Below are 23,920 nucleotides of genomic sequence, written 5' to 3' on the forward strand. Positions count from 1 at the left end.
CTATAAAGAGCTGTCAACACCACCAACATAAGGAAAAGAGAGGAGGGCTCTAATGAGCCTCCTCCTTCAAAGAAAAATCAGTTTTAATGTTTTGTTTGTTTTTAAGACAGAACAATAGAAAAGATCTTATGACTCCAACTTTTATATTAAGAAAAAGCAAACATAAAACTATTAAGCTACTGTGACTATTAAAAATTACACTTCAGTACTGTGAACTAACAGATTATTCCACCACAGTTTTAGTTTCAGAATTTAACAACACAAAAGTTCAAAAGAAATTTTTCTTTACGTGGTTTAAATAACTCCACTCTTGGGGGCTCATCAACAGACCCTGTAACTTGTGTCCACAATGGTGGTTACAGAGGTGGGTATATAATCTCATCAGTGTTATCTGGTGGGATTTCTAGTGCTAAGAAGTTACCTGAATGCTTTCTTTCTGTGGATGATGTGGTAAAAGGTGGGAAACCACCACTGTCCTCAGCTACAATGGGAGAGCTGGTGCAGCTGAGAGTCCCTTCCATAAGACCTGAGGGCAAGGTTGGCTCCTAGAACTAAAACCACCCCTGAGCCTTTCACTTCTTGTACTAATAAATTCCCTTGATTATTCAGGCCATTTGATTAGACTTCCTGTCCCCTGTGACCAAAGATTTCTAAATAAAACAGAAAGTCAAAAGTCAAAAAACATACAAAACACATATATAATAAGAACATTCTCTATTCCTTCTCTAGTCTTCCCCCAGTATAGCCACACAAGGGAACCCACTGTCATGAACACATTTTAAACCAGGTGGACCTTAGGATTGCCAGTGTGGAAGCAGATGATGACAGCACTTTCCAAAAGGCAGCACTGTTAGCGAACTTACAGCCTGTGCAGTTGACAAATCTTAATGCAGGAGTTCTGTATCATAATCCTCCCAGTCTCACTGAACTGGCAATTCAGTCCTTTTGGATCAATAAGTACCTTAAGAGTCTGATGAAACCACAATGAGGCACCATCTCACAATGGTCAGAATGGCTGCCATCAAAAAGTCTACAAACAATAAGTGCTAGAGAAGGTGTGGAGAAAAGGGAACCCTCTTACACTGTTGGTGGAAATGCAAACTAGTACAGCCACTATGAAGAACAGTGTGCAGATTCCTTAAAAAACTGGAAACAGAACTGCCATGTAACCCAGCAATCCCACTGCTTGGCATACACACGGAGGAAACCAGAATTGAAAGTGACACATGTACCTCATTCATCACGGCACTGTTTACAATAGCTAAGACATGGAAGCAACCTAGATGTCCATTGGCAGACGAATGGGTAAGGAAGCTGTGGTACATAGGTACATATACACAACGGAATATTACTCAATTATAAAAAAGAACACACTTGAATCAGTTCTAATGAAGTGGATGAAACTGGAGCCTATTATAGAGTGAAGTAAGCCAGAAAGAGAAACACCAATACAGTATATTAATACATATATATGGAATTTAGAAAGATGGCAATGACAATCCTATATGGAAGGCAGCAAAAGAGACATAGATATAAAGAACAGACTTTTGGACTTTATGGGAGAAGGTGAGGGTAGGATGATTTGAGAGAACAGCACTGCTGCTGCTGCTGCTGCTGAGTCGCTTCAGTCGTGTCCAACTCTGTGTGACCCCGTAGACGGCAGCCCGCCAGGCTCCGCCGTCCCTGGGATTCTCTAGGCAAGAACACTGGAGTGGGTTGCCATTTCTTTCTCCAGTGCATGAAAGGGAAAAGTAAAAGTGAAGTCGCTCAGTCATGTCCGACTCCTAGCGACCCCATGGACTGTAGCCCACGAGGCTCCTCCGTCCATGGGATTTTCCAGGCAAGAGTACTGGAGTGGGGTGCCAGTGCCTTACATGTATAATACCATATGCAAAATAGATGACCAATGCAAATTCGATGCATGAAATAGCACTCAAAGTCAGTACTCTGGGACAACCCAGAGGGATGGGGTGGGGAGGGAGGTGAGAACGGTTTCAGGATCGGGGGACACATGTACACCCGTGGCTGATTCATGGCGATGTACGGGAAAAACCACCACAATATTGTAAAGTAATTCAGTTCAGTCGCTCAGTTGTGTCCAACTCTTTGCGACCTCATGAATCGCAGCATGCCAGGCCTCCCTGTCCATCACCAACCCCCGGAGTTTACCTAAACCCATGTCCATCAATTCGGTGATGCCATCCAACCATCTCATACTCTGTCATCCCCTTCTCCTCCCGCCCCCAATCCTTCCCAGCATTAGGGTCTTTTCCAATGAGTCAACTCTTCGCATGAGGTGGCCAAAGTATTGGAGTTTCAGCTTAAACATCAGTCCTTCCAATGAACACCCAGGACTGATCTCCTTTAGGATGGACTGGTTGGATCTCCTTGCAGTCCAAGGGACTCTCAAGAGTCTTCTCCAACACCACAGTTCAAAAGCATCAATTCTGCGGCACTCAGCTTTCTTCACCGTCCAACTCTCACATTCATACATGACCACTGGAAAAACCATAGCCTTGACTAGACTGACCTTTGTTGGCAAAGTAACGTCTCTGCTTTTAAATATGCTATCTAGGTTGGTCATAACCTTCCTTCCAAGGAGTAAGTGTCTTTTAATTTCATGGCTGCAATCACCATCTGCAGTGATTGTGGAGCCCCCCAAAATTAAGTCTGACACTGTTTCCACTGTTTCCCCATCTATTTCCCATCAGGTGATGGGACAAGATGCAAAGTAATTAGCCTTCAATTAAAATAAAAAAATAAATTTTAAAAAAAGAGTCTGATGAAAGTTATGGATTCCTTTCACCAGAGACCTGTAAATATGCAAATAAACCCTCTTCTCACACAGTTTAGGGGATCAAAGAGTCTTTCTACGCCCAAGCCCACCCATGTCAATCTACTGACCCAAGTCAAGAACCCAGTTAGTAGCTTGAGCAATATGAACAAAAATGGGGCAGCAAGCATCTTCCTGCTCAGTTTCTCAAAAAGTTCATCCTCAGAAATTCCCTGGTGACCTGCACTTCCATTGCAGAGGGCACAGGTTTGATCCCTGGTCAGAAAACTAAGATTCCAAGTGTCACAGAGCATGGCCAAAAAAGAAGAAAAAAAAAGGCCATCCTCCATGCCACAGACTCCCACAAGCCTCTCCAAAGATGCCTCACAGATACTGTCCTTTCAAGAGCCTTCTGAAAACCCATCCACTTGCAAAGTCTTTCACTCACTCATCTTCTAATGGCTACAACAAAAATAAGGCAGGAATCATGAAGAACATGAACAGAAGCTTTTACTATTCTGTCATCAAAAATCAAGTATGATTTTATACGGTTACTGGATTTCCCTGACCAATCAATTTTTAAGTTACAGAGAAAGCTTTATATAGCGCTTATATTGGATTCAAGTATTTTGTGACTATTTCTATAAAACACAGAACCAAAAAAAAAAAAAACCCTTAGTATAAACTTCCTTTATATACTATTCCTACAAGAAAATAAGCTTCCAATTTAAGTTATTTAAATATTTCTTTACAACACACTCTTCCAGGAGATTAAATGAAAGACAATGCATACTACGTCTGAATCTCTCTTATTTAAACTGCAGTAATGAATTACACCAAAAAGTGCATCTATAATCATCTCTAATAAAACCAGAAAGCAGATAAATTCAATCACTCTTTTATATTTGAGGAGAGAGATTTGTAGAAAAATAAAATGCTTTATTCCAGGTTGTCACGAGCAGATAATATTAAGAAAGTGGTGCTTTTAAAAGTTCAGAATGTGGGACTTTCCTGATGGTCCAGTGGTTAAGAGTCCACACTTCCACTATAAGGGGCACAGGTTTGATCCCTGGTCCAGGAGCTAAGATCCCACATGCTACATGTTCTGGCAAAAGTTAAAAAAAAAATACAAAAAAATGAATGCACGGATGGACAAGGTGACTCCTATGTACACTAAATTCATTTAGACTTCAAAAAGTTACAAAGCAATTTGTCACCATATTTTATTATCCAAACAATCTCTTACTACTTGTGGACAAATAAAGTCACGGATTATGGATTTTCTACATGTGTATACAACATATTAACACATACATTTCTATTCCAGTAGCAGATTAAAAGTCAGCAGTCACATCAGCTTGTTTCAAAGGCATGTGAAACACTGTAACCTTAGATATTGTATAAAATTTTAAATTCTGAAAGGAATCTTTCTGAATCTCTCTTCAGCTTCACATGTGAAAGCTTAATAAAATGAATGACACACTCGTGTCATCAGAAGTCTGATAATAAACCTTAAATAGTCTGCCTATTCACAGCATTTATCACTTTTCTAAAATAATTAAAATGTAAACCTGATGTCTTCTAGTTTCTGTCCCAACAGGGTTAGGGCTATCTCGCCTGTGTGTTCACCTTAGCTAATTTCCCTCTCCAAAACCAGGTTAAGAACCTTCTTTCCATCATATATAGCCTCTGCTATTTCCAAAGACAGTCAGTCTGGCCCAGGGAGATTCAGGATGAAGCTGTGGAGGCGGCCTGGGAGGAAGGAGGCCTGAGAGCAAGTGCCTGGACTAAGCCCAGTGCGGGAACCAGGAGGCACGCTACCTGCCAGAGGATGTGGTGACCAAGGAATACGAAGGCAGACAAGCACGCTGGCTCAGAAATGCCATCAGCATCAGGAAGGGAAGGGGAAAGCTCAGAATGGTTCTCTACTTTTTGGATTTTCAGCACATAATCAAATACTAGAAATTTTGACAGGGGACTTTTCTTAAAACTGTACATGAACAAGACTGAGAAAATATCCACTTTCCATACTGAAGAACAGGGAAAGAAGGTTTCCAGCCCCAGCTATCACACTCTCAACTGAGTACCAGCTCAGCTCAGTTACCCCGATGCTCAACTTGGTCCCTCCTCAGCCCTGGGAACTGCTTTTGAAGAGAATTGTTTACTGCCAGGCACAGACTTCTACCAGGCCCAGAAGGTGGTGTGCCCACATTCCAGTAAACACTTGATCTTTCTTAGGTGCTGGGCTGAAGTTACATCTCCTATCTCTTATGGCAGGAAACTGTATCCCACTCTTACTCACAGTCAGCATGCATGACTAATGAAATGGAGTGAAAAGAAATACATTTTGAGGGAAATTTGCCAAGATTTAAGGTACCACTGGTAAAACAGCTCAAGAAAGGGACAGAGATACAGCTTGTATTATCAAATCTGGGGACACAGGCAGGCCTATGGGGGCCTGGCAAGGGGCAGGGGGCACCACACAGGAGGAGGAAGGACTTCACTTCCCACAAAGTGGGAGAAATGAGGAGACGCTGATGAGACTAAGACAGGACCTGAACAGCTAGAGAGACTGGTGTTCTAGGCATGTTTCTGAGAAGAGTTTAGGCAACTAGGGATACAAGACTGAAACGAAACACAAGCACAAGGTTGACACTGCACTGATACTAAAAGTTCAGTTATAAAATCCTGCTTGCCTGGAGTCAGAATTGGTTCCAGACTGCTGAGTGGCTGAGCCAGGAGGTGGGAATCAAGGGGGTGGAAGCAGGGGCGGGGTGGGGGAGGCGGGTTGTGAAGGTTGGAATCCAGCGGAATCTAACAGCCTGCTTTAATCCAAGTAGTGCGGATGACTAACAGTGGAAACTGGACTCAAGAAATCATGAGTCACCCTTAAGAGGAACCAACGTCAGCATCAATAACTTCTCTGGGAACTTGGAACACATGCGCTAGAACAAATATTTTGGAAGTGAATATCTTGCAGCAACATTGAATCACTCCTTCATTTTGGATAGATCACTATAAATGTCCTTGTTTTCAGAGCTCTTCAATTACCAAATGAGGCTAATAATATCTGTTTAGATATTTTTACCAGTTTAAAAAAGTCAATAACAACTGACCTTTTGGAAAAATGAATTATTATTACACTTGAACTTCTTACCCTGGAGGAAAAAAGTGCCCACAAACAGTCCACTCTGGACTGTAAAATTGTTAGTGGGCTAATGCTCAGAATGAACGTGCTGTTTGTTTTCAAACCACAGCAGGGCAATTAAAATCTAAATTTCTATAAAATGAGATATGAGTTCATTTTCCTCACACATTCTCTCCCAACTTAAAGAAAACATTCGCTAATTTCCTATTACAGGCAAGGCATTGTATGAGCTTCTAAAAAGATTACAAAAGTACAAAAATAACTAAGATCAAAAAATACTTGACCTTAAAGACAGAGTCAAAAAGTTAAGTATTGTTAGTTTGCTCTTTATCAGAGATGTAATATGTTAAGACTTAAATCAAAATATTTTTCCAGTTATTCTTACAGTTAAAATACACTAGACATTCATCCACAACAATATAGATGAACTTCGAAAAGTACTATGCTAAGTGAAAGAAGTCAGCTACACAACTGTCTCTATGATTTCATTTATATGGAGTTTAAAAACAGGTAAAACCAATGTATGTAGTAGATATCGTTAAGTGTTTGCCTGGGTTATGGGAGGGGGTGGTGACAGCTTCAATTGAAAGGGTGATGAAAATGTCCTCTGTCTTATTTTGGGTAGGTGGTTATACAATTGTCAAAACTTACCAAACTGAACATTTAACTGCATCTTACAGGATGTGAAATATGTCTTTTACATGTTAAAAAAAAAATACTACTGAACTAAGTAAACATGACCAGGAGTGGAGGGTTCAGATAAAAAGCATGGCAAAGGGTTAATGACAGATCTCTAGATCTCAAAGGCATTTATAAGACAACAGTCTCTATCTGAAAGGAACTAGTTGTGATGGATATAACAGTAAGTTTAACAATACAACCATACTGCCTACTAGATTTCACTCATGTATGAAAGATTCTAACAGAAAAATAACAGGTTGTTTTCAGAGTACATGGAAACAATTTGCATCCGTTTCTTTCTGCCCTAGCAACTGAAAACACAAAAGTAGTTTTAATTTGCATCTTCCATACTACACCAGTAACTCAGTTGGTAAAGAATCTGCCTGCGACGCAGGAGACCGGGGTTCAATTCCTAGATCAGGAAGATACTCTGGAGAAGGAAATGGTAACCCACTCCAGTATTCTTGCCTGGAGAATTCCAAGGACATTCCTGGCAGGCTACAGCCCATGGGGTAGCAAGAGTCGGACATGACTTAGCGACTAAACCACCACCACATACTATAATACCAGGGTGCTTCAGCTATTCACAGGGAAGGAATTCTAGAGAATATTTCTTTTTTATATTTATTTTAGCTTCAATACTTTTTTATTGACGTGTAGTTGATTTATAATGTTGCATTAATTTCTGCTGTACAGCAAAGTGATTTTTTTATATTCCTTTTCATGGTTTAACGTAGGATATTGAATGTAGTTCTCTGTGCTATACAGCAGGACCTTATTTATTAGAAAGTGTTACAGGAGACCTCCTGCAGTGCAGGAAACCCAGGTTCAATCCCTGCCTTGGGAAGATTCCTTGGAGAAGGAAATGGCAACCCACTCCAGTATTTCTGCCTGGGAAATTCCATGGACAGAGGAGCCTGGCGGGCTGCAGTTCATGGGGTCACAAGTGTTGGACACAACTTAGTGACTAAACTGCCACCACCACCACCACACTAGTTATAGGATTTGTCAAGGGGAGAAATTCTTGACTATGTATCTCAGAGTCTCTATGGAGCTTTTCCACCATCACACAAATTCTGATTCATGCCTCAGGGGCTTGGTTATGACTCCCAGCTAACATTGGTCACTTCCAAACAGGAATGAGTCACACCCCTCAGCTGGTGGGGCAGGAAGACAAGAGAACCAGTTTCTGGCTGAGAATCTAGAAAAGGAATTCTTGCTAGCTCCCCACCCCTGCCAAGTCAGGAGAGGAAAGGGTGGGGCACGGGGAACAGGAGGTACATGGCCCCCTCCCTATCCGTCCTCCTCCTCTGGAAGCTCAAGGAAAATGCATGGAATTGCTTGGGCCATACCTCACCTTCTCCTTCAACTTTCCTCACAACACTGTGCTAAACTGAGCTACAAAGAAAGAGAAAAAGGAGCTGCAAGTGACCCACTAAGTTTTGCTCCTTTCCAATTCAGTGCTTGGGCTTCTCTTGTGGCTCAGCTGGTTAAGAATCCGCCTGCAATGTGGGAGACCTGGGTTTGATCCCTGGGTTGGGAAGATCCCCTGGAGAAGGGAAAGGCTACCCATTCCAGTTTTCTGGCCTGGAGAATTCCATGGACTGTGTAGTCCATGTGGTCACAAAGTGTTGGGCACGACTGCGTGAATTTCACTTTTACTTGACTTCCCTGGTGGCTCAGACGGTAAAGAGTCTGCCTGCAATGCGGGAGACCCGGGTTCGATCCCTGAATTGGGAAGATCCCCTAGAGAAGGAAATGGCAACTCACTCTAGTATTCTTGCCTGGAAAATCCCATGGATGGAGAAGCCTGGAGGGCTACAGTCCATGGGGTTGCAAAGAGTCAGAGACGACTCAGTGACTAACACTTTCACTTTCACTTTCAATCCAGTGCTAACATTTTAGCCAATCTACCCAGGGGTACAGAGACACAGGCCCACTGGCACAGCAACAATGCTACTTGCTCACCTTTGCAAGATGCATTAACAGCTACTGAAATCAATATCAACAAAGCTCCCATATGGAGGATCCCCCCAGCACAAATGGGGTTGTAAGCGTGAAACCACGTGTGGTGCTGTACACATTAATCTAATGTACATCTTGAACCTTCTGGAAGATGTGCCTTTTAAAGACTGTAGTCTAAGGCCGTGCTATTTTTAGAATTATGAGAACAACAGCTGCACTTGTCAGCCATCCCCCAGGGAGGGCCCAGTCCTCTGACGGGGCTTCGGATATGTCCCACTTCTGTTCTTGGCTGTACTGTCCTGGTTCTGCCTCTTTTTTCACAATCTTTAAATACAAATTTGCTGGTGACTGGTTGGCATGTTTGTCTTCCCTGCCATCGGGCCTACTCATTGAGGGCAGAGGCTGTTTCTTCTATCTTGTGTATTGAATTCTTAGTGCCCAGCACAATGCCTGGCACAGAGAGCGTGCTAGATAGACATTAGGTAAATAAACGGATTTCCATGTGCGTGTGTAGGAGGGTGGTATTTGATTATTTATTAGACTCTAAGCTCCCCCAGAGATGGGATCCTCTCTACCTGGTTCTGTGCCCTCAGACCTTAAACAGCACATGACCTATAGGAGGTCTTCAGAAAATATTTACCGAACTAATAAAAATTATGAGATGAGATAAAGCCAGCTAGGAGCTAAATGGTAGAAGGCTCTGGTGACCCACTCCAGTACTCTTGTCTGGAAAATCCCATGGATGGAGGAGCCTGGCTGCAGTCCATGGGGTCGCACAGAGTCGGACATGACTGAAGCAACTTAGCAGCAGCAGCAGCAGGAGCTAAATGAAATCTCTGCACATGACTTTTTAAAAAAGCAACAAACCTGATCTGATCTATGAAGGCCACTGCTAGTAATACTATGATCAGCTTTCAAAGGGATTTTTGTGTATGTGCCAAATAAGTTAGTCAAGATTGTGACTGAACTCTTCAAAATAAGCGTTTTGAAGTACAAAACAAGCCACTAGCCACAGTTGAGGCAACTGTAAGCCTCAAGAAAACCATGATTACCCCATTGCTCAAAAGCCATTTGCTGTGTTGTTCACCATTAGAGTGGATGGCAAGGCCTGTTAGAAATGTTCCCATCTCCTCTGTGACTTGGAAGCTGCAATATGCCTGTTATAGAAGCATGTACCCAGTGAGCACCAAACACTATCTAAATTTAAATGGAGGCAGGAAATACGAGCCAGTCAGGCATAGGCTGAAACCCAGAGGACAAGAAACGCAGTTCTCACTGCAGTAACTGAAGGATGTAACTCTGGCTTTTATTGAAAAGTCACTCCTAGGGAAGACTTACATATAACACAAATAACAGTAAACTCTATCTGGGGATCAAAGCAGCCTTCCTTTTCCTTTGCTCTTGCCTACCCAAAAGGAATGGAATGTCTTACTTTTCTCAGGTCTGATGCTGCTGGAGGGGGACCTGGCAATGTTCCATTTCTAACAAACCAATATAGGCTGACTCATTCCCAAATGTCAAGCTTATAAAATGAGAAACCTTATTTCATATACCTATTTTGCAAATTATGTATGGTCTATTTCCTTATTGTATATCACTAAATTTAAAACAATTCAAACCATAAGGGTAACAATTTCTTTATGTGTTCATGTTTTGTCATTTTGAGCTGTGTCACATCCATCTTTTTTAACAGGTTTTTTTATTTGACTTCAAACTTTTCAATACAACTCAACTAACAGAAATTTTAGTCTTATGGGAAAATTAAACATTTTAGAATTTTCCCATTTAAAATAACTGATCATTCACATAAGTAAAATTACATATTTCTTTAAAACTACCTCTCTTATTAAATGTTTATTTTATTAAAAGTTCACATGATCAATATCAACAATTAGCTTTTAGGCCTTGATGAAAGATACCTTCAAAAATCTTAAATTTGTTAGATTAAGAGACGCTCCTATTTCTTACACATTTTCTTTAGCTTATCAAAGTATCACTTAAATTTCATTATGAATTTTTATCCTATATTCTCCTACCTTTCTTACTAAAATTATATACGGTCATGATATAATTCTACTGTGAAATGCATCTACTGGGAAATCCAACTTAGGTTATGCTAGTCACTTATATTTCTTCCAGTGGCTCAGCAGTAAAGAATCAGCCTGCAATGTGGGATACCCAGGATCAATCCCTGGGTTGGGAAGATCCCCTGAAGAAGGGAATGGCAACCCACTCCAGTCTTCTTGCCTGGGGAATTTCATGGACAGAGGAACCTGGAGAGCTATGTATGATTCAGAGAGTCACAAAGAGTCAGACACAACTGAGAGACTAATACACTTTTTATATTTCTCCATTTTTAGTTGCTTTATAATGAATGCCACTATTATTTATTGGCCTATTATGTGCCTGGAACTGCCCCTCATCCTTTTCTGTCAATTTTAAACTTTATAAAAATCTTATAAAGTATGTATCATTACCCCTTCTGTATTATTATCTCTACTCATTTTTCTGATCTGGAAACCAAGGCTCCAAAGTTACATGAGCCTATCCAAGGGTCGATCTGTATCCAACGTCCCACCTTTCCAATTATACCACTCTTCAATAATCAATATCTTTCATTCATTGCCTAACTCATTCACCAAGATTGTATTGATCACTTACTCTGTGCCAGGCATTATGCTGCTCACTGAGATAATAGCTCTCAAGATGCCCCTAGTTTAACGAAAAAGACAAAAACAACAATGAGCTGTATAAATGGAAGAGTAGTAAAATCTCTAATAAAAAGCAAAAGAGATACACCTGAGTTAAAATACAGGCAAATACAGCTATCCACAATACTAGCTCCCACATTAGCTCCTAATTATGGAGGGCTTTATTCTATTAGACACCACAATCCTCCAAGTAAGCTTTTTAAAATTATGTCATTTTTGACATAATCACCCTTGAATAGGTTCTAACATTAACTCCATTTTACAGAGGAGAAAGTTACATTAATCACTCAAGGTCACCCAGCTAGTGAATTTATAGATTAGAATTTGAACTTCTATCTGCATAAAACTTAAGGTTAAGTAGTGGTGGCCTCCATCTCTGCAGACCCAGGCTAAGGGCCTGATGAAAATACTGGGACAGGGGCAAGATAACAGACCCTGAAAAGAATGACTGGCCACTGAGGAGCAGGAGAAGCTGGTGTGGGATAAATTAAAAGGATCACAAACCAGCAGAGTGGCCCCTTTCTCCCTCATCACAGACATTCGCAATCCAATAGGAAGCAGGTCCACAGCCTTGGCCAAGGTCAGGCTATCTGTAAAAGATGGTGGAAATAATCTTTCAAAACAGGGAAGAGTCATCCTCTTTTACCTCCAACATAAGTACCTCTAATGAAAGTGAAGTTTTCATCTGCAAATCCAAGCCTCAAGTAAAGACCACTTTCACCTGATCCCTAATACCTACACTTATCCAGGGCTTTGTTGGTGGTTAGGGATCCTGGGGACTCGTCTCTCCTCCCCTCTGGATCAAAGTAGATGTCGATTCCCAAGTCATCCCCCAACCCTGTGAGAGCGAGTTTGAGTATGCTTGCCCAACAAAGGCTGAGAATGTCCTCTCTCAGAGACCCAGGGATAATCTCCGACGATATTAACAGAATGTGGGCCAAGACTGACAGTGCCTGCAAACACAACGGTCAGAAATTGGGAAAGGGGTGGTGGGAAGAATGTCAAAGAGGTTTTTTTTTTTTCTAGTTGTGCTAGGCCTTCTTTGTTGCACTCAGGCTCTCTCTAGTTGCCATGAATAGGGACTACTCTTCATTGTGGTGCCCGGGCTTCCCACTGTGGTGCCTTCTCTTGTTGCCGAACACAGGCTCAAATGCATTTGGGCTTCAGTATTTGCAGCACATGGGTTCAGCAGTTGTGGCACATGGGCTAAGTTGCTCCACGGCATGTGAAATCTTCCCAGAACAGGGACTGAACCCATGTTTCTTGCATCTCAAGGCAAATTCTTAACCACTGGACCATCAGGGAAGCCCTCACAGAAGTTGTTAACATCAGGTCAATAATCGTTCCTTCACTGCCTCGTGACTGCCCTTTCTCCAAGGAATGCTGAACTCTCTGAAATCCTCCAGTATCCACCATTCAAAGCTCAATTTGTAATAAAAGCTATTCACCTATTACTTAAAAGTCTTCTTCCTCTCTTCTTGTGCATACAATTACATGGTGACACACGGGGCATGACGGCAATTGGGAGAATGGGAAAAGCCACAGGTGCTACTGATGAAAATACAATCTTATACTTATGAGTCATTTATCGGGAGCCCACAAAGTGTCAGCTGTTGGAGTCTTTTGCTAAGATTCCCTGAAAGAGATTCCCCCTGAAATAGGTTTCCTGGAATCTGAAGAACATTATCATCCTGTCTGAAGATTAGTAAGAATATAGGAAAACACATAGTAATTATCTCTTTGCAGAAACCACATGCTATTCTTCAACTCTTTTATCTTTAAGTACATGTGTCTGCAGCACAGCCACGGTCATGATCTCCCTTAACCTGACACTTAGTGGGCAGTTCCTGCACACATAATGTGACACAGAGCAGCACAAAACAGCGGGGAAAGACTTAGGGCTCTCCGAGGTTAAGAGTAGCAGTTCCTATGACTGCTGTTAAGTAAAAGAATTCAATATGATGGTGATATTGTAACTGCCACTGAGGTAGTATGAGTGAAAAGGCCCCACACCCAGCACTGTTGGGGCTTCCCAGGTGGCGCCAGTGGTAAAGAATCCGTATGCCGATGCAGGAGACATAAGAGATGTAGGGTAGATCCCCGGGAGGAGGGTACGGCAATCCACTCCAGTATTCTTGCCTGGAGAATCCCGTGGAGAGATGGCCTGGCTGGCTGCAATCCACAGAGTCGCAAATAGTCGGACACAACTGAAGCAACTTAGCACACCAGCACTATACCAGCCTCCTTGCCTCTTCTTAGCAACCCCACAAGGCCGAAAACACAGGCTGTGAAGTCAAGAAACTTGTTCCAGTTGATAGATTCTAGGGGGCCAAAGCCAACTGCTAATTCAGGTCTTCCCTCCTCACGGCTCTGTATTAGCACAGACTTCAGGCTTCAGAGGCTCTTTCTTCCTTTTGCTTTAAACTGTCCTCTTTAGGGAATAACTCACCCCAATGAAACCAAGAGGCTCTGTCTTTAAAATCTTCTACTTTCCCTAAGGAGCATCTATGATCAGTGAGCTTACACTCTTTCTTCACTATCTGTATTACTTAGGAACAAAGGTGAGTTTGATTTGTTGGTTTTTCTTTCTTTGCTTGTTGGCTTTAGAAAAATAAAAGTATCTTATGTTTTACACAGATTGAGCATTCAGGATTTGTTTAATAAGTAACAGTAGAAGGAAATAAAACAATACAACAAATGAATGCAATTGTTTAAAATCATAATATAAATTATAACAAAACATTTAAAATAATGTTAAGGGTTTATATGTGGGAAGGTTGTATAATTTTGTTTTAAATTTAGTGGGGAATAACTTTTATTAGAGACTTTGCACAAGTCAGAAAAAAGTAAAAATAAAAACATCTTTTAGTTTATGTCTACATGATGCCACAAGAAAAATCTCACCATCATCTTGTCTGTGCCAAGCCAAAGATTATTTTTCAAACATCTAAATAGAATGTCTGAAGAAATCATAAAAAAATAAATTATGTAAACACAATGTTAGTTTATATAAAACAAGCTTTATAAACAAACCTATAATTTGCATAATTGTACTTTGTGAAAGAACATCTATTTACATGACTTTGACCTCTGGCTCAAGTTCTGCCAAAGTTAAAATAAAAATTATAGAAAAGAGAATTTTAATGACTAATATCCTTTTTCCCCCCAATTTTAAGTATTTGTATTTTCAAATAATGTAGGAAACAGTAGAGTTTCAATGTTCTAGATTGAAAGCATTAAATATAAAAGCAACATCTGTACTTCACAAAAGAATATATTTTCTTCCATTTGTATTTTTGGCTGCTGAACAACTTACTGTAGCAAGTTCTTTCAATTAATATTCAGACATGTAGCCAGGGCAGTAATAAGTACCATGGCAGAGAAAGTTGCCTATTAACCCTTCAACTTGTCTTCTGTGCAAACATTCCATCTGATTTGGGGCTGAATAGTATTTAGATTGCTCTTCGGCACATGTCCAAAATATTTTATTGTTGACATTTTCTTCAAGCAGTCTAAACTGGACTTCTTAAGATGGGTGCTAAATAATTTTAGTTGCATTTTAAAAAGCAAGACAAAACCAAAGGAAAAGCAATAATGACATAAAACAATGACTACCCTGTATTAAATCCTCATAATCTCTACATTTACATGTAAGTTACCAATCAGTCAAGAAGTACATTTCCTTGGTTGAAGGTAACTGGAAATATATTTTTCTGTTCTAAAACTAGTGATTTTTGCATAGATCCAAACCCTGAATGATTTGTATCAAAAGCAGATCAACCAGCTTATAACTTGTAACAAAAAAGCTTCGCATTACAATCTAAAATACCATCTCTTAACAAATGTTTGCGACTCTGTGAAAAGCATTATGACACTTAGGTTGCAGGGTACAAAGGAAATAAGATAGCACATCTCCCTCTAAGGCTATACAGTTTGTTAAAATGTGCTCAAGTAACTGGAATGCAAAACACAAAGTGATGTGTATGATAAAAGAAGCAAACCTAAAGAATTAGCTAGAGTGGAAATTTCTATAAAATACAATGATTTTAATCTAACTTGCTACAAATAACACTGAGAGTTCAAGACCATCCTTTAACTAATATTAGACGGGGACTTCCCTGGTGGTCCAGTGGTCAAGACTCCATGCTTTTACTGCAGAAGGAACGCGTTGGATCCCTGGTCAGAGAACTAAGATCTCACATGCTGCTTAGCGTGGCCAAAAAATATAAATAAAGCTAGACTGTGGAGTTCTTAACAATATATTATAATCTTCCTCCAAGAATGTCAGAATTTAAATAGCATCTCTAAGGGTAATCTTTACAGGAGTCTAAACTTCTTGGTTTCTAAAAGAAAGAAAAAAAAAAAGAAACACATGGCAATCAACATATGTGACTGTTGCAACCTCGTGAGAAAAAAATAGGGGTAGGGTACGTGTGTGTAGAACTCTTTCCCTCTTTCAGAGCTGTTTGTGTCAGATCCAAAGAACAATGAGACAGGTAAGAGGAGACTGGGGAATCTTTTGGAAAGCAATTATCTGACTTGAGAGTTAGAACATGGAAGATACATTGTGACTGTGGATTTGAAACTGAAAATAACAAAAGGTTTACGCAACAGGGTAAGACTGACTATGCTCAAAGAGAAGGACTTTAAGAATAGTTTGCTTTTTAGCCATCATACCCCGGTAGAGAATACACACATACACATGCACACCATATACATAAGAGCCGCTTGTCAGAGCAAATGAGGCAAGGACAGCATCGAGGATGATTTGTTGAGAAATCAGGCAACATTTAGGAATGCTCACAACACTCCACTATTTTAGCCCCATCCCCTCACCAATCTAGCCGTTCCTTGAGGGCCAGCACGGCCTTTGTAGAGCCATCCTGGATTCGCCTAAGCAGTTACATATTTTGTCCTTGGTGCCACCATGACACCGGTACACACCTTGATCACAGTCTAGCATTAATCACAGTGACTGCAATTATCTATTCACATATCTGCCTCCTTCCCAGATAGTGAGGAACTGGAAGGTCAGGGACCACAGAATCTAGCAGAGAGCCTGGAAGAATATGTACAATCAGCACTTTTATAATAGATGACTGTGGGCATCTCCAAGTGAAAAGAAAAGAACTGCACAAGGGCCATAAAAACCACTAACCATTATGCTTATTATTTACTTAATTAAATTTACTTAACTTACATACATTTATTTAATTCTTTTAATTATTCAGAGTAATTCATTTCTTCTTCCTTCCTTCCTTCTTCCTTCTCCTTCCTTCCTTGGTTTCCACTGAAGATATCAAGCATCATTCTAGGCACTGAAAGTAACCCAGTTGTGTCCAACTCTTAGAGACCCCATGAACCATACAGTCCATGGAATTCTCCAGGCCAGAATACTGGGGTGGGTAGCCATTCCCTTCTCCAGGGGATCTTCCCAACCCAGGGATCAAACCCAGGTCTCCTGCACTGCAAGAGGATTCTTTACCAGCTGAGCCACCAGGGAAATCCAAGAATATTGGAGTGGGTAGCCAATCCATTCTCCAGGGGATCTTCCCAACCCAGAGTCTCCTGCATTGCAGGCAAATTCTTTACCAGTGGAGTTACCAGGGGACTAGCTTAGAACAGAAAACACACAAAACACTGCAGAAAGTTTATTACATTTTAGAGGAGGGTGAGGAAGAGAGAATTTTCTTAAATTACAGGAATGGAATGTCTATAACATTTGGGATATTTTGCATGACCTAGTCTCAGCCCTCAAGAAATTTATATTATAGTTGGTGAAATTACTAATGCAAAGAATAATGAACAACAAAAATACAAGGTGAGTGCTAACTGTGTGGAATAGAAAAATTAGGGGTGTGAGCATAAACTGGTGGGCACTTTGGGCTTAGAGAGATCAACAATAGCTTTCTGGGATTGTGATGGGTTTGGAAGGGGAGGGAGCTGCTGAGAAAGAGGAGAATCTGGTATTGCTGGGAAGGGGAATGGTCTGTGCTACAGCAGAAGAGAAAAGTGTAAGGCTTGCAGGACAACGCAAAATTCTCCCCTCCTGAACATGCGTTCTCCTCCTCCTGCCATTACTTTTCACCTAATCTCTCAGCTCAAGTTCCCACTTTGTACTCCTCTCTGCTGGAAGCATCCAGTCTCCAAGACTTTATAGGTGCTGCCTCTATCACAGGCTCTCAGTTCCACTTCTCTCTATTCCCATGACCACCACTGGCCATTTCTGAACCTGACTCCCAGAAAGGCTTACCTCGACCATCTCCCCTCTCCAACCCATTTCCCAATGCACTGCCAGGGAGACCTTTCCAAAAGCAAATTTGATTCTATCACTCCTTTCCTAATCATCTTCCATGAGCTCCAGATCATCTACAGCTGGGGTCCCCAACCCCCGGGCTACAGACCATCCCTTGCATTACTCCTTGAGTTCTGCCTCCTGTCAGATCAGCAGCAACATTAGATTTTCAAAGGAGCATGAACCCTATTGTGGTGAACCGCACATGTGAGGGATCCAGGCTGCATTCTTCTTATGAGAATCATCCTATCATCCCCCACCCCATCCATGGAAAACCTGTCTTCCGCGAAACCAGTCCCTGATGCCAGCTGGGGACCACTGACCTAAGGGGTAAAATCCAAAACCCTTAAAACGTCTGGAGGATTCTTTATGGTGCCACACTTTCCTGGCTTCCTAGACTCGTCATTGCTCTTCTCCACCACAGGCAATACTTGGAACTCCAGACTTTCTGCCTGCCTGCTTCTTCAACACCTGGCCCAGCAGCCTCCTCTGTGCAGCCATCCCCTGTTCCCCTCCATGGTTGTGGGCGTATTTCAATAATAGCACTTACCACAGATGGCCGGTTCCATGGAACCCACTCTCTACGGCCAGGACATGCATCTTCCTCTCCCCACAACAAGCTCAGCACTTAATCCTACAACTAGCACAGGTTTGCTCAACTAATGGTGACAAAGCAAAACTGATACAAGAATCAGATTTGCAAGGGATTGAAGGTAAAGTCTGTAGTGAGGGGACAGAGATAGTGCAGAAGATATGTCTATATAAAAATACAACAGTAAAAAGAAAGCTAACAAAGACACTTGCGAGGTAGAGCTGGACTACTGCCTCTCAGAGGTAATAGGCCTCTTCCCACCCATCCCCCACTCCAGTGACAGGACTATTAACTGTGGGCTCAGAGAGTAAACTCTAGCATAGGCAGTCTGGAATCCAAAGTAGTCAAAAAATGTCACCAGCCATTTCAGTAAATGAAGATGTCACTGCCATAAACTCATCAACCACTGTAGCCACCCCATGATGAACTCTGAAGGGAATTCAGGATGGAGGAAAAACAGGATATTGGTCCTAGATGATAGTTAAGATGAATATCAAAGAAATGATTTCAATAAGCCCAGATTCTTGCATTCTCCCATACACAGAAAAGCACTAAAACCTCTAACTTGAGATGCCTGGGTTTTGTGATTAGCAGGAATCTTTTGATGTTCAACTACATGTTTCTTGTTCTTCATGCTTTTTAAGCAAAAAAACTCGTATATATCTGGGTCCTCCCTTGCCTCTTTGAAACAGTCCCTCAGAGCTACCTGAGAAGCTGTCATCCCAGGCTATGGTCCTCAGTAAGCTCCCGAACAAAACATAATTATCAACTTTCAGGTCATGCTCTTTTTTCCAGTTGACACAACCAACTGTCTAAACAAAAACCTTTTCCCTGAAATATCTGAAGTGTTCCTGATAACCCTTCTTTTTGGATAACACTTTTCTTCCCTCAGCTAAGTTTGAACAACAGAAACGCAAAAAACAAAACAGCATACTAAATATCTACATTCTGACTATAACAGATATCTCTATCACTTGTTACACCAACAGGAAGGGATGTTAATCCAATTCACTCATTAATGAGGTGGCAGGATGTGGAAGTAGTGATTCTGGAGGCAAGGCAGCTAAGGACCTTCTGCACACCAGGCACACAGAACCTCGACTATGATCTCCATAAGCACCAGTGCAATAAAGGCCATGAGCCAAATACCTCCTGCCATCACTGCCCGGATGTAACATCTGTGGTTCGTTGTTAGAAATGATCTAGAAAATAAGTGGCATTTTGCAAAAATGCTCTCATGCCATTAGGCTGTCTCTTTCACAGACCTCTGGAGATTATTTCACGCTAAACAAGGAAGCAAACCTTAACACTTAAAGCACTCAACAATGCTTTGAAAGTAAGCAGAAACCCACATGTCTAAAAATGGGGGCGGGGGAGGGGGCCGTGCAAATCCCAGTCTACTAGAAGGCACACTTCTGTTTATGTATGTAAAACATTTATATGATGTAATCAGGGGCCACATTTAGTTTAAATGGTTTTTCTTTTTGTCTCTTGCCAGTTAATTGATGATAGAGGTATTGCATCAAAATAACTCTTCTGCTCTGAATTACAAAGTTAATAGCTATAGAGAAGTTTCACAGAAACCTTCAGTAACTGAGTGGGTTTTAAATTATTACACAACTCTCAGTAGTAACAAGTGCTAGGAGAAATACGTTAGTCAATAGGTTTAGCAGAGCCCTGCATTACAAAACTAGAGGCAGAGGTTAAAATTATAATCTTCATATCACCAGAGTCTTCTCTCCCATAGTTGGCAATTATAATTATTTCATAAAAGGTTATATACCATTAGCCTACTTCTGGTAAGCTCTAAGAAAGCTTATTTTACAATGACAAACTTTCCACTGGTATGGTAAACATCTCCTGATATAAAATCACTGCAAACCCACATTAAATTTGTATAACAACTACAAATTGTTGAAACCTGGTATTTGTTGACTGACATAAAATATATTGACTTGACCCCTATATACACTAAAGTATTAATATCGGTAGACTCTGAAGGATGGGATGAAAGAAGAATAGAGATATTTATTTTCTTAAATATATCTACATTGCTTGACTTGATACAACCATCAGGTAAATACAGACTAGCCCAAGTTAGGTTTTTTCCCCCTAAAGTGAAATCTCTTGATGGCATGGTTAACAAAGCTCAGTCTTGCTTAGTTTAATTTTTATTTGGGTTTTCACCCTTCTTTATTTACAACTGTCAATGTAAACAGTGACACCTCACCATAATAGGCAAAACTGTTTTCCTATGAAACAAATTGTGCTAATTTTATTATAACTTTTTAAAGTTTGCTCCTATAATTTATATTTGTATGTAATAAGAATTTGGGCTTCCCTGGTGGCTCAATGGTAAAGAATCTACCTGCCAATGCAGGAGATCCAAGCTCAGCCCTTGGTTCCAGAAGATCCCCTGGCAAAGGAAATGCCAACCCACTCGAGTATTCTTGCCTGGAGAATCCCATGGACAGAGAAGCTGGGTGGGCTACAGTTCACGGGGTCGCAAGAGTCAGACACAACTTGGTGACTAAACAATCAGTATACTGAGGAAATTGGGTCAAGCTGGAGGAGTAGAGGGATATGTGCTCATCTTCTCCTGCCTGAGCACCAAATCACAACTAGCTGTTGAACAACCACTGACAGGAAAACACTGGAACACACTAAAAAAAGATACCCCACATCCAAGGACAAAGGAGAAGACACAACTAAGTGGTAGGAGAGGCACAGCCACGATAAAATCAAATCCTCTATCTGCAGGTGGGCAACCCACAAGCTGGAGAACAATAATACCAAAGAAGATTTCACACTGTCTTGAAGGTTCTAGGCCCCACATCAGGCTCTCCAGCCTGGGGATCCAGCCAAGGGACTGGGAATCCCCAGGGAATCTGACTTTGAAGACCTGCAGGATTTGATTACAGGACCTCCACAGGACTGCAGAAAACAGGATTTACTACCACAGCCTGCTAAACAGCAGTATAATACCCTGACAGCTGGAGTGACAAGGTGGAAGGGCACCAATCTCCACAGGTTTTGCAAGTCAGAAAACCTGGGTTTGAAACTTAATAAACTGTGTGAGAAGTTAGGCAAATCAACCTGTGAGCTTCAGTTTTCTCTCCCATAAAAATGAACACTACTATTTGCTCCCTCCATATGGATGAATACCTAATAAATTATTCTCAAGTAAATGAAAGTATAGGGTATATAACACCTTCTATTCAATTTGTCTCTGGATTTAAATGAGCAGTGCCTACAACAGCTAAGATATGGAAAGACAATAATTATCTGTCTACAAGTGAATGAACAGAGATTATGTGATATGTATAGGTATACATACATGCATATAATATGGGATATTAGAGCCATGAGAAAGAAGGAAATCCTGTCATTTGCAACAACACAGATAGAACTTGAAGGCATTATGTTAAGTGAAATAAGACAGAGAAATACTGTGAAACTTACATGTGAAATATTTTAAAAAGGTGAACTCACAGAAACACTAAAATGAGGGGGAAGGTGGGGAGACGTTAGTCAAGGGTACACTTCCAATTATAAAATGAGTAAGTGCCAGGTATCTAAGCATAGTGCTTAGAGTTAATAACACTGTATCTTATACTTTGAGATTAGATCCTAAATGTTCTCACCACAAAAAAGACATGGTAATTAAGTGACATGCTGGAGGTGTTAGCTGTCTGATGGTGACCATTTTGCAATATATAAATGTGTCAAACATGTTTTACCTTAAACTTACACATTGTTAAATGTCAATTATATCTCAAGAGAGTTGAAAACAACAGAAAAATAAATACATGAGCAGTACCCAAATGTGAACGAAAAACCACACCTAACTCCTAAAATTAAGTTACTACTAAAGTTATTACAGAAAAATATATTAGAATATATTAGAGAAGAGTGTTAGTACATAAGCAGGAACTGTTACGTTATTGAAACTGATTTGGCGTCCAGGAAACTGAGTCGGAGTCTGCCTGGTAATTTAATTGCCAGTCTTCTGGATGGGCTCTATCTGTCATCATTAGCTGACAGTGTTCTCTTTAGGGACCTTTCTCTCCACTCCTCCAACTGCTTTCCCCTTCCTCACTTCCACCCCTTTCGGTTAACTCAAACAGCTCTCTCTCGGCTCCGTGCACCACTTCTAAAGCATTTTTAACCAGAAACAGGGCACGCAGGGATTCCCGCCGAGCTCCGGGGCCCCTATGGACGGGTAGGAAATGCCCAGCGGTCCACCCTGCCTCAGGGCTTCCTCTACCTCATCACTTCCCCCGTCCGCGCCGCGGATGGAAAAAGGATCCCGGCCCACGCCCAGCGGACTCAAATCAGTCCCGGGCCGCCCCACCCAACCCCAGCCCTCCGTCCCAGGGCCGCGCGTCTGCTTTCACCTAGAGCTGCCTTCAGGCGGGTCACACCCCTGCTCTCCCCACCAGGGCGCGCTCCTAGAACCCCGCCCTCGGGCTCGCAGCCCGCGCTGGCTCTCCGGAATCCCCCACGCCAATTCGAGCCGGAGAAAATGACCCAAAGTTGTTGTCGTAAGTCAAGACTTCCGCGCGCGGGGGCTTCCCCGTATCTACGATGCCCGATAGGGCCCTCGCCCGGCCCGAAACTGAGACGGAGACCCGCGCCTCCCCGGCCTTTCCCGGGGCCGCCCGCTCACCCGCCCGCCGCGAGCTGAGCCGGGAGGCGGCTGGTCAGCGGCTGGAAGCGACCGCATTGCGGCCGCAGGCGGGCGGCGCGGGCTTCCTCCTCCCGGTCCCTCTGCCCCCGACCTGCCGAGAGTCCCAACAACCTCCCTCGCCGAAGGTGGGTGCGGCGCCCACGCGCAGTCCCCTAGTCCTTCCTGCGTGGGCTGAAGATTTCGGGGACGGGCGCCCGGCCCCGCGCCCTCCTCCACCCCCCCCCCCGGGGAAACCCCTAGCTCACCGATATCCCCATCCTCTTCGTCGTCGTCCTGCAGCTCCATTTCTAGCAGAACGTCCCTGGTCATCATGGGCATGTCTCCCCCCGCAGCTCGGAACTTGGCGCGAAGTTGGGGGCTCCTTGGAGTCCGGAACTTCGGCTCTCTGACGGGGCGGGCGCCCGGGCAGGGAAGGCAGGGCGCGTCTCACTCCCGGCTCAGGGGCCGCTGTGCTCAGCCCGCGCTCGGTGAATCCGGACCCCAGTGGTGAGCCCAAGACAACCTCTGGCCGCCAGAGCCGGGCCGGGCCGGGCCACTGAGCATGCCCAGTGAGCGCCGTGACTCGCTGCGGAGTGATTGAACTGCCGCGGGTTTATGAGCTCCCAGAAGGAAGTCAGGCGGAGAGGAGGGAGTAGCTGGTGTTCGCGCTGTGCCCGCCAGTGAACTCGCCGAAGGGGGAGGCGAGAGCGTGGATTCCGAATGAGGCCGCTCTCTGTTTCAAGTTCATATATGGGCACGTCCTGGGCTCGCTCTCTTTGATATCTGCTACGCGAGAGGGGAGAGACGCAGCTGCAGCTCCCAGGAAAGACCTTTTAGGCGAGCGAGTCTGGGTGGTGTTTAAAGGCGAAGTGGAGCCCATGGCGGACCTTAAAGTATCAATTACTCTGCCTCCAAGTGGGGAAACATGTATTCTGTAGGGGAATGGGGAGGTGGCAATTACAGAGAAGAGGCCAAACTCGTAGATAAGAAACAACAGAAGAAAACAAGACGAAGAGAGCGAGATCCAAAGAAACACGTTCACAAGATGCAGGATTTCCGCATCTAGTGAGGTTAAGTTAGGGAAGG

At 42.5% G+C, this 23,920-nt stretch overlaps 1 protein-coding gene across 4 annotated transcripts in view; it reads right to left on the minus strand.

Annotated features, from left to right (window-relative positions):
- ANO6 (anoctamin 6) overlaps positions 1-23,522 on the minus strand; it is a 226,014-nt gene extending 202,492 nt beyond the window's left edge. For all 4 annotated transcript variants that reach the window (XM_081593569.1, XM_081593567.1, XM_081593568.1 and 1 more), the window contains exon 1: positions 23,101-23,522. In XM_081593569.1, the coding sequence (XP_081449695.1) occupies positions 23,101-23,173 (73 nt within the window). In that variant the 5' untranslated portion in view covers positions 23,174-23,522. The remainder of the gene's footprint in view (positions 1-23,100) is intronic.
- Positions 23,523-23,920: the final 398 nt, after the last annotated feature.

Source organism: Giraffa tippelskirchi, chromosome 4 (assembly GCF_054371585.1).
Source record: "Giraffa tippelskirchi isolate mGirTip1 chromosome 4, T2T-mGirTip1v1.2.pri, whole genome shotgun sequence".
NCBI classification, from domain to species: domain Eukaryota; kingdom Metazoa; phylum Chordata; class Mammalia; order Artiodactyla; family Giraffidae; genus Giraffa; species Giraffa tippelskirchi.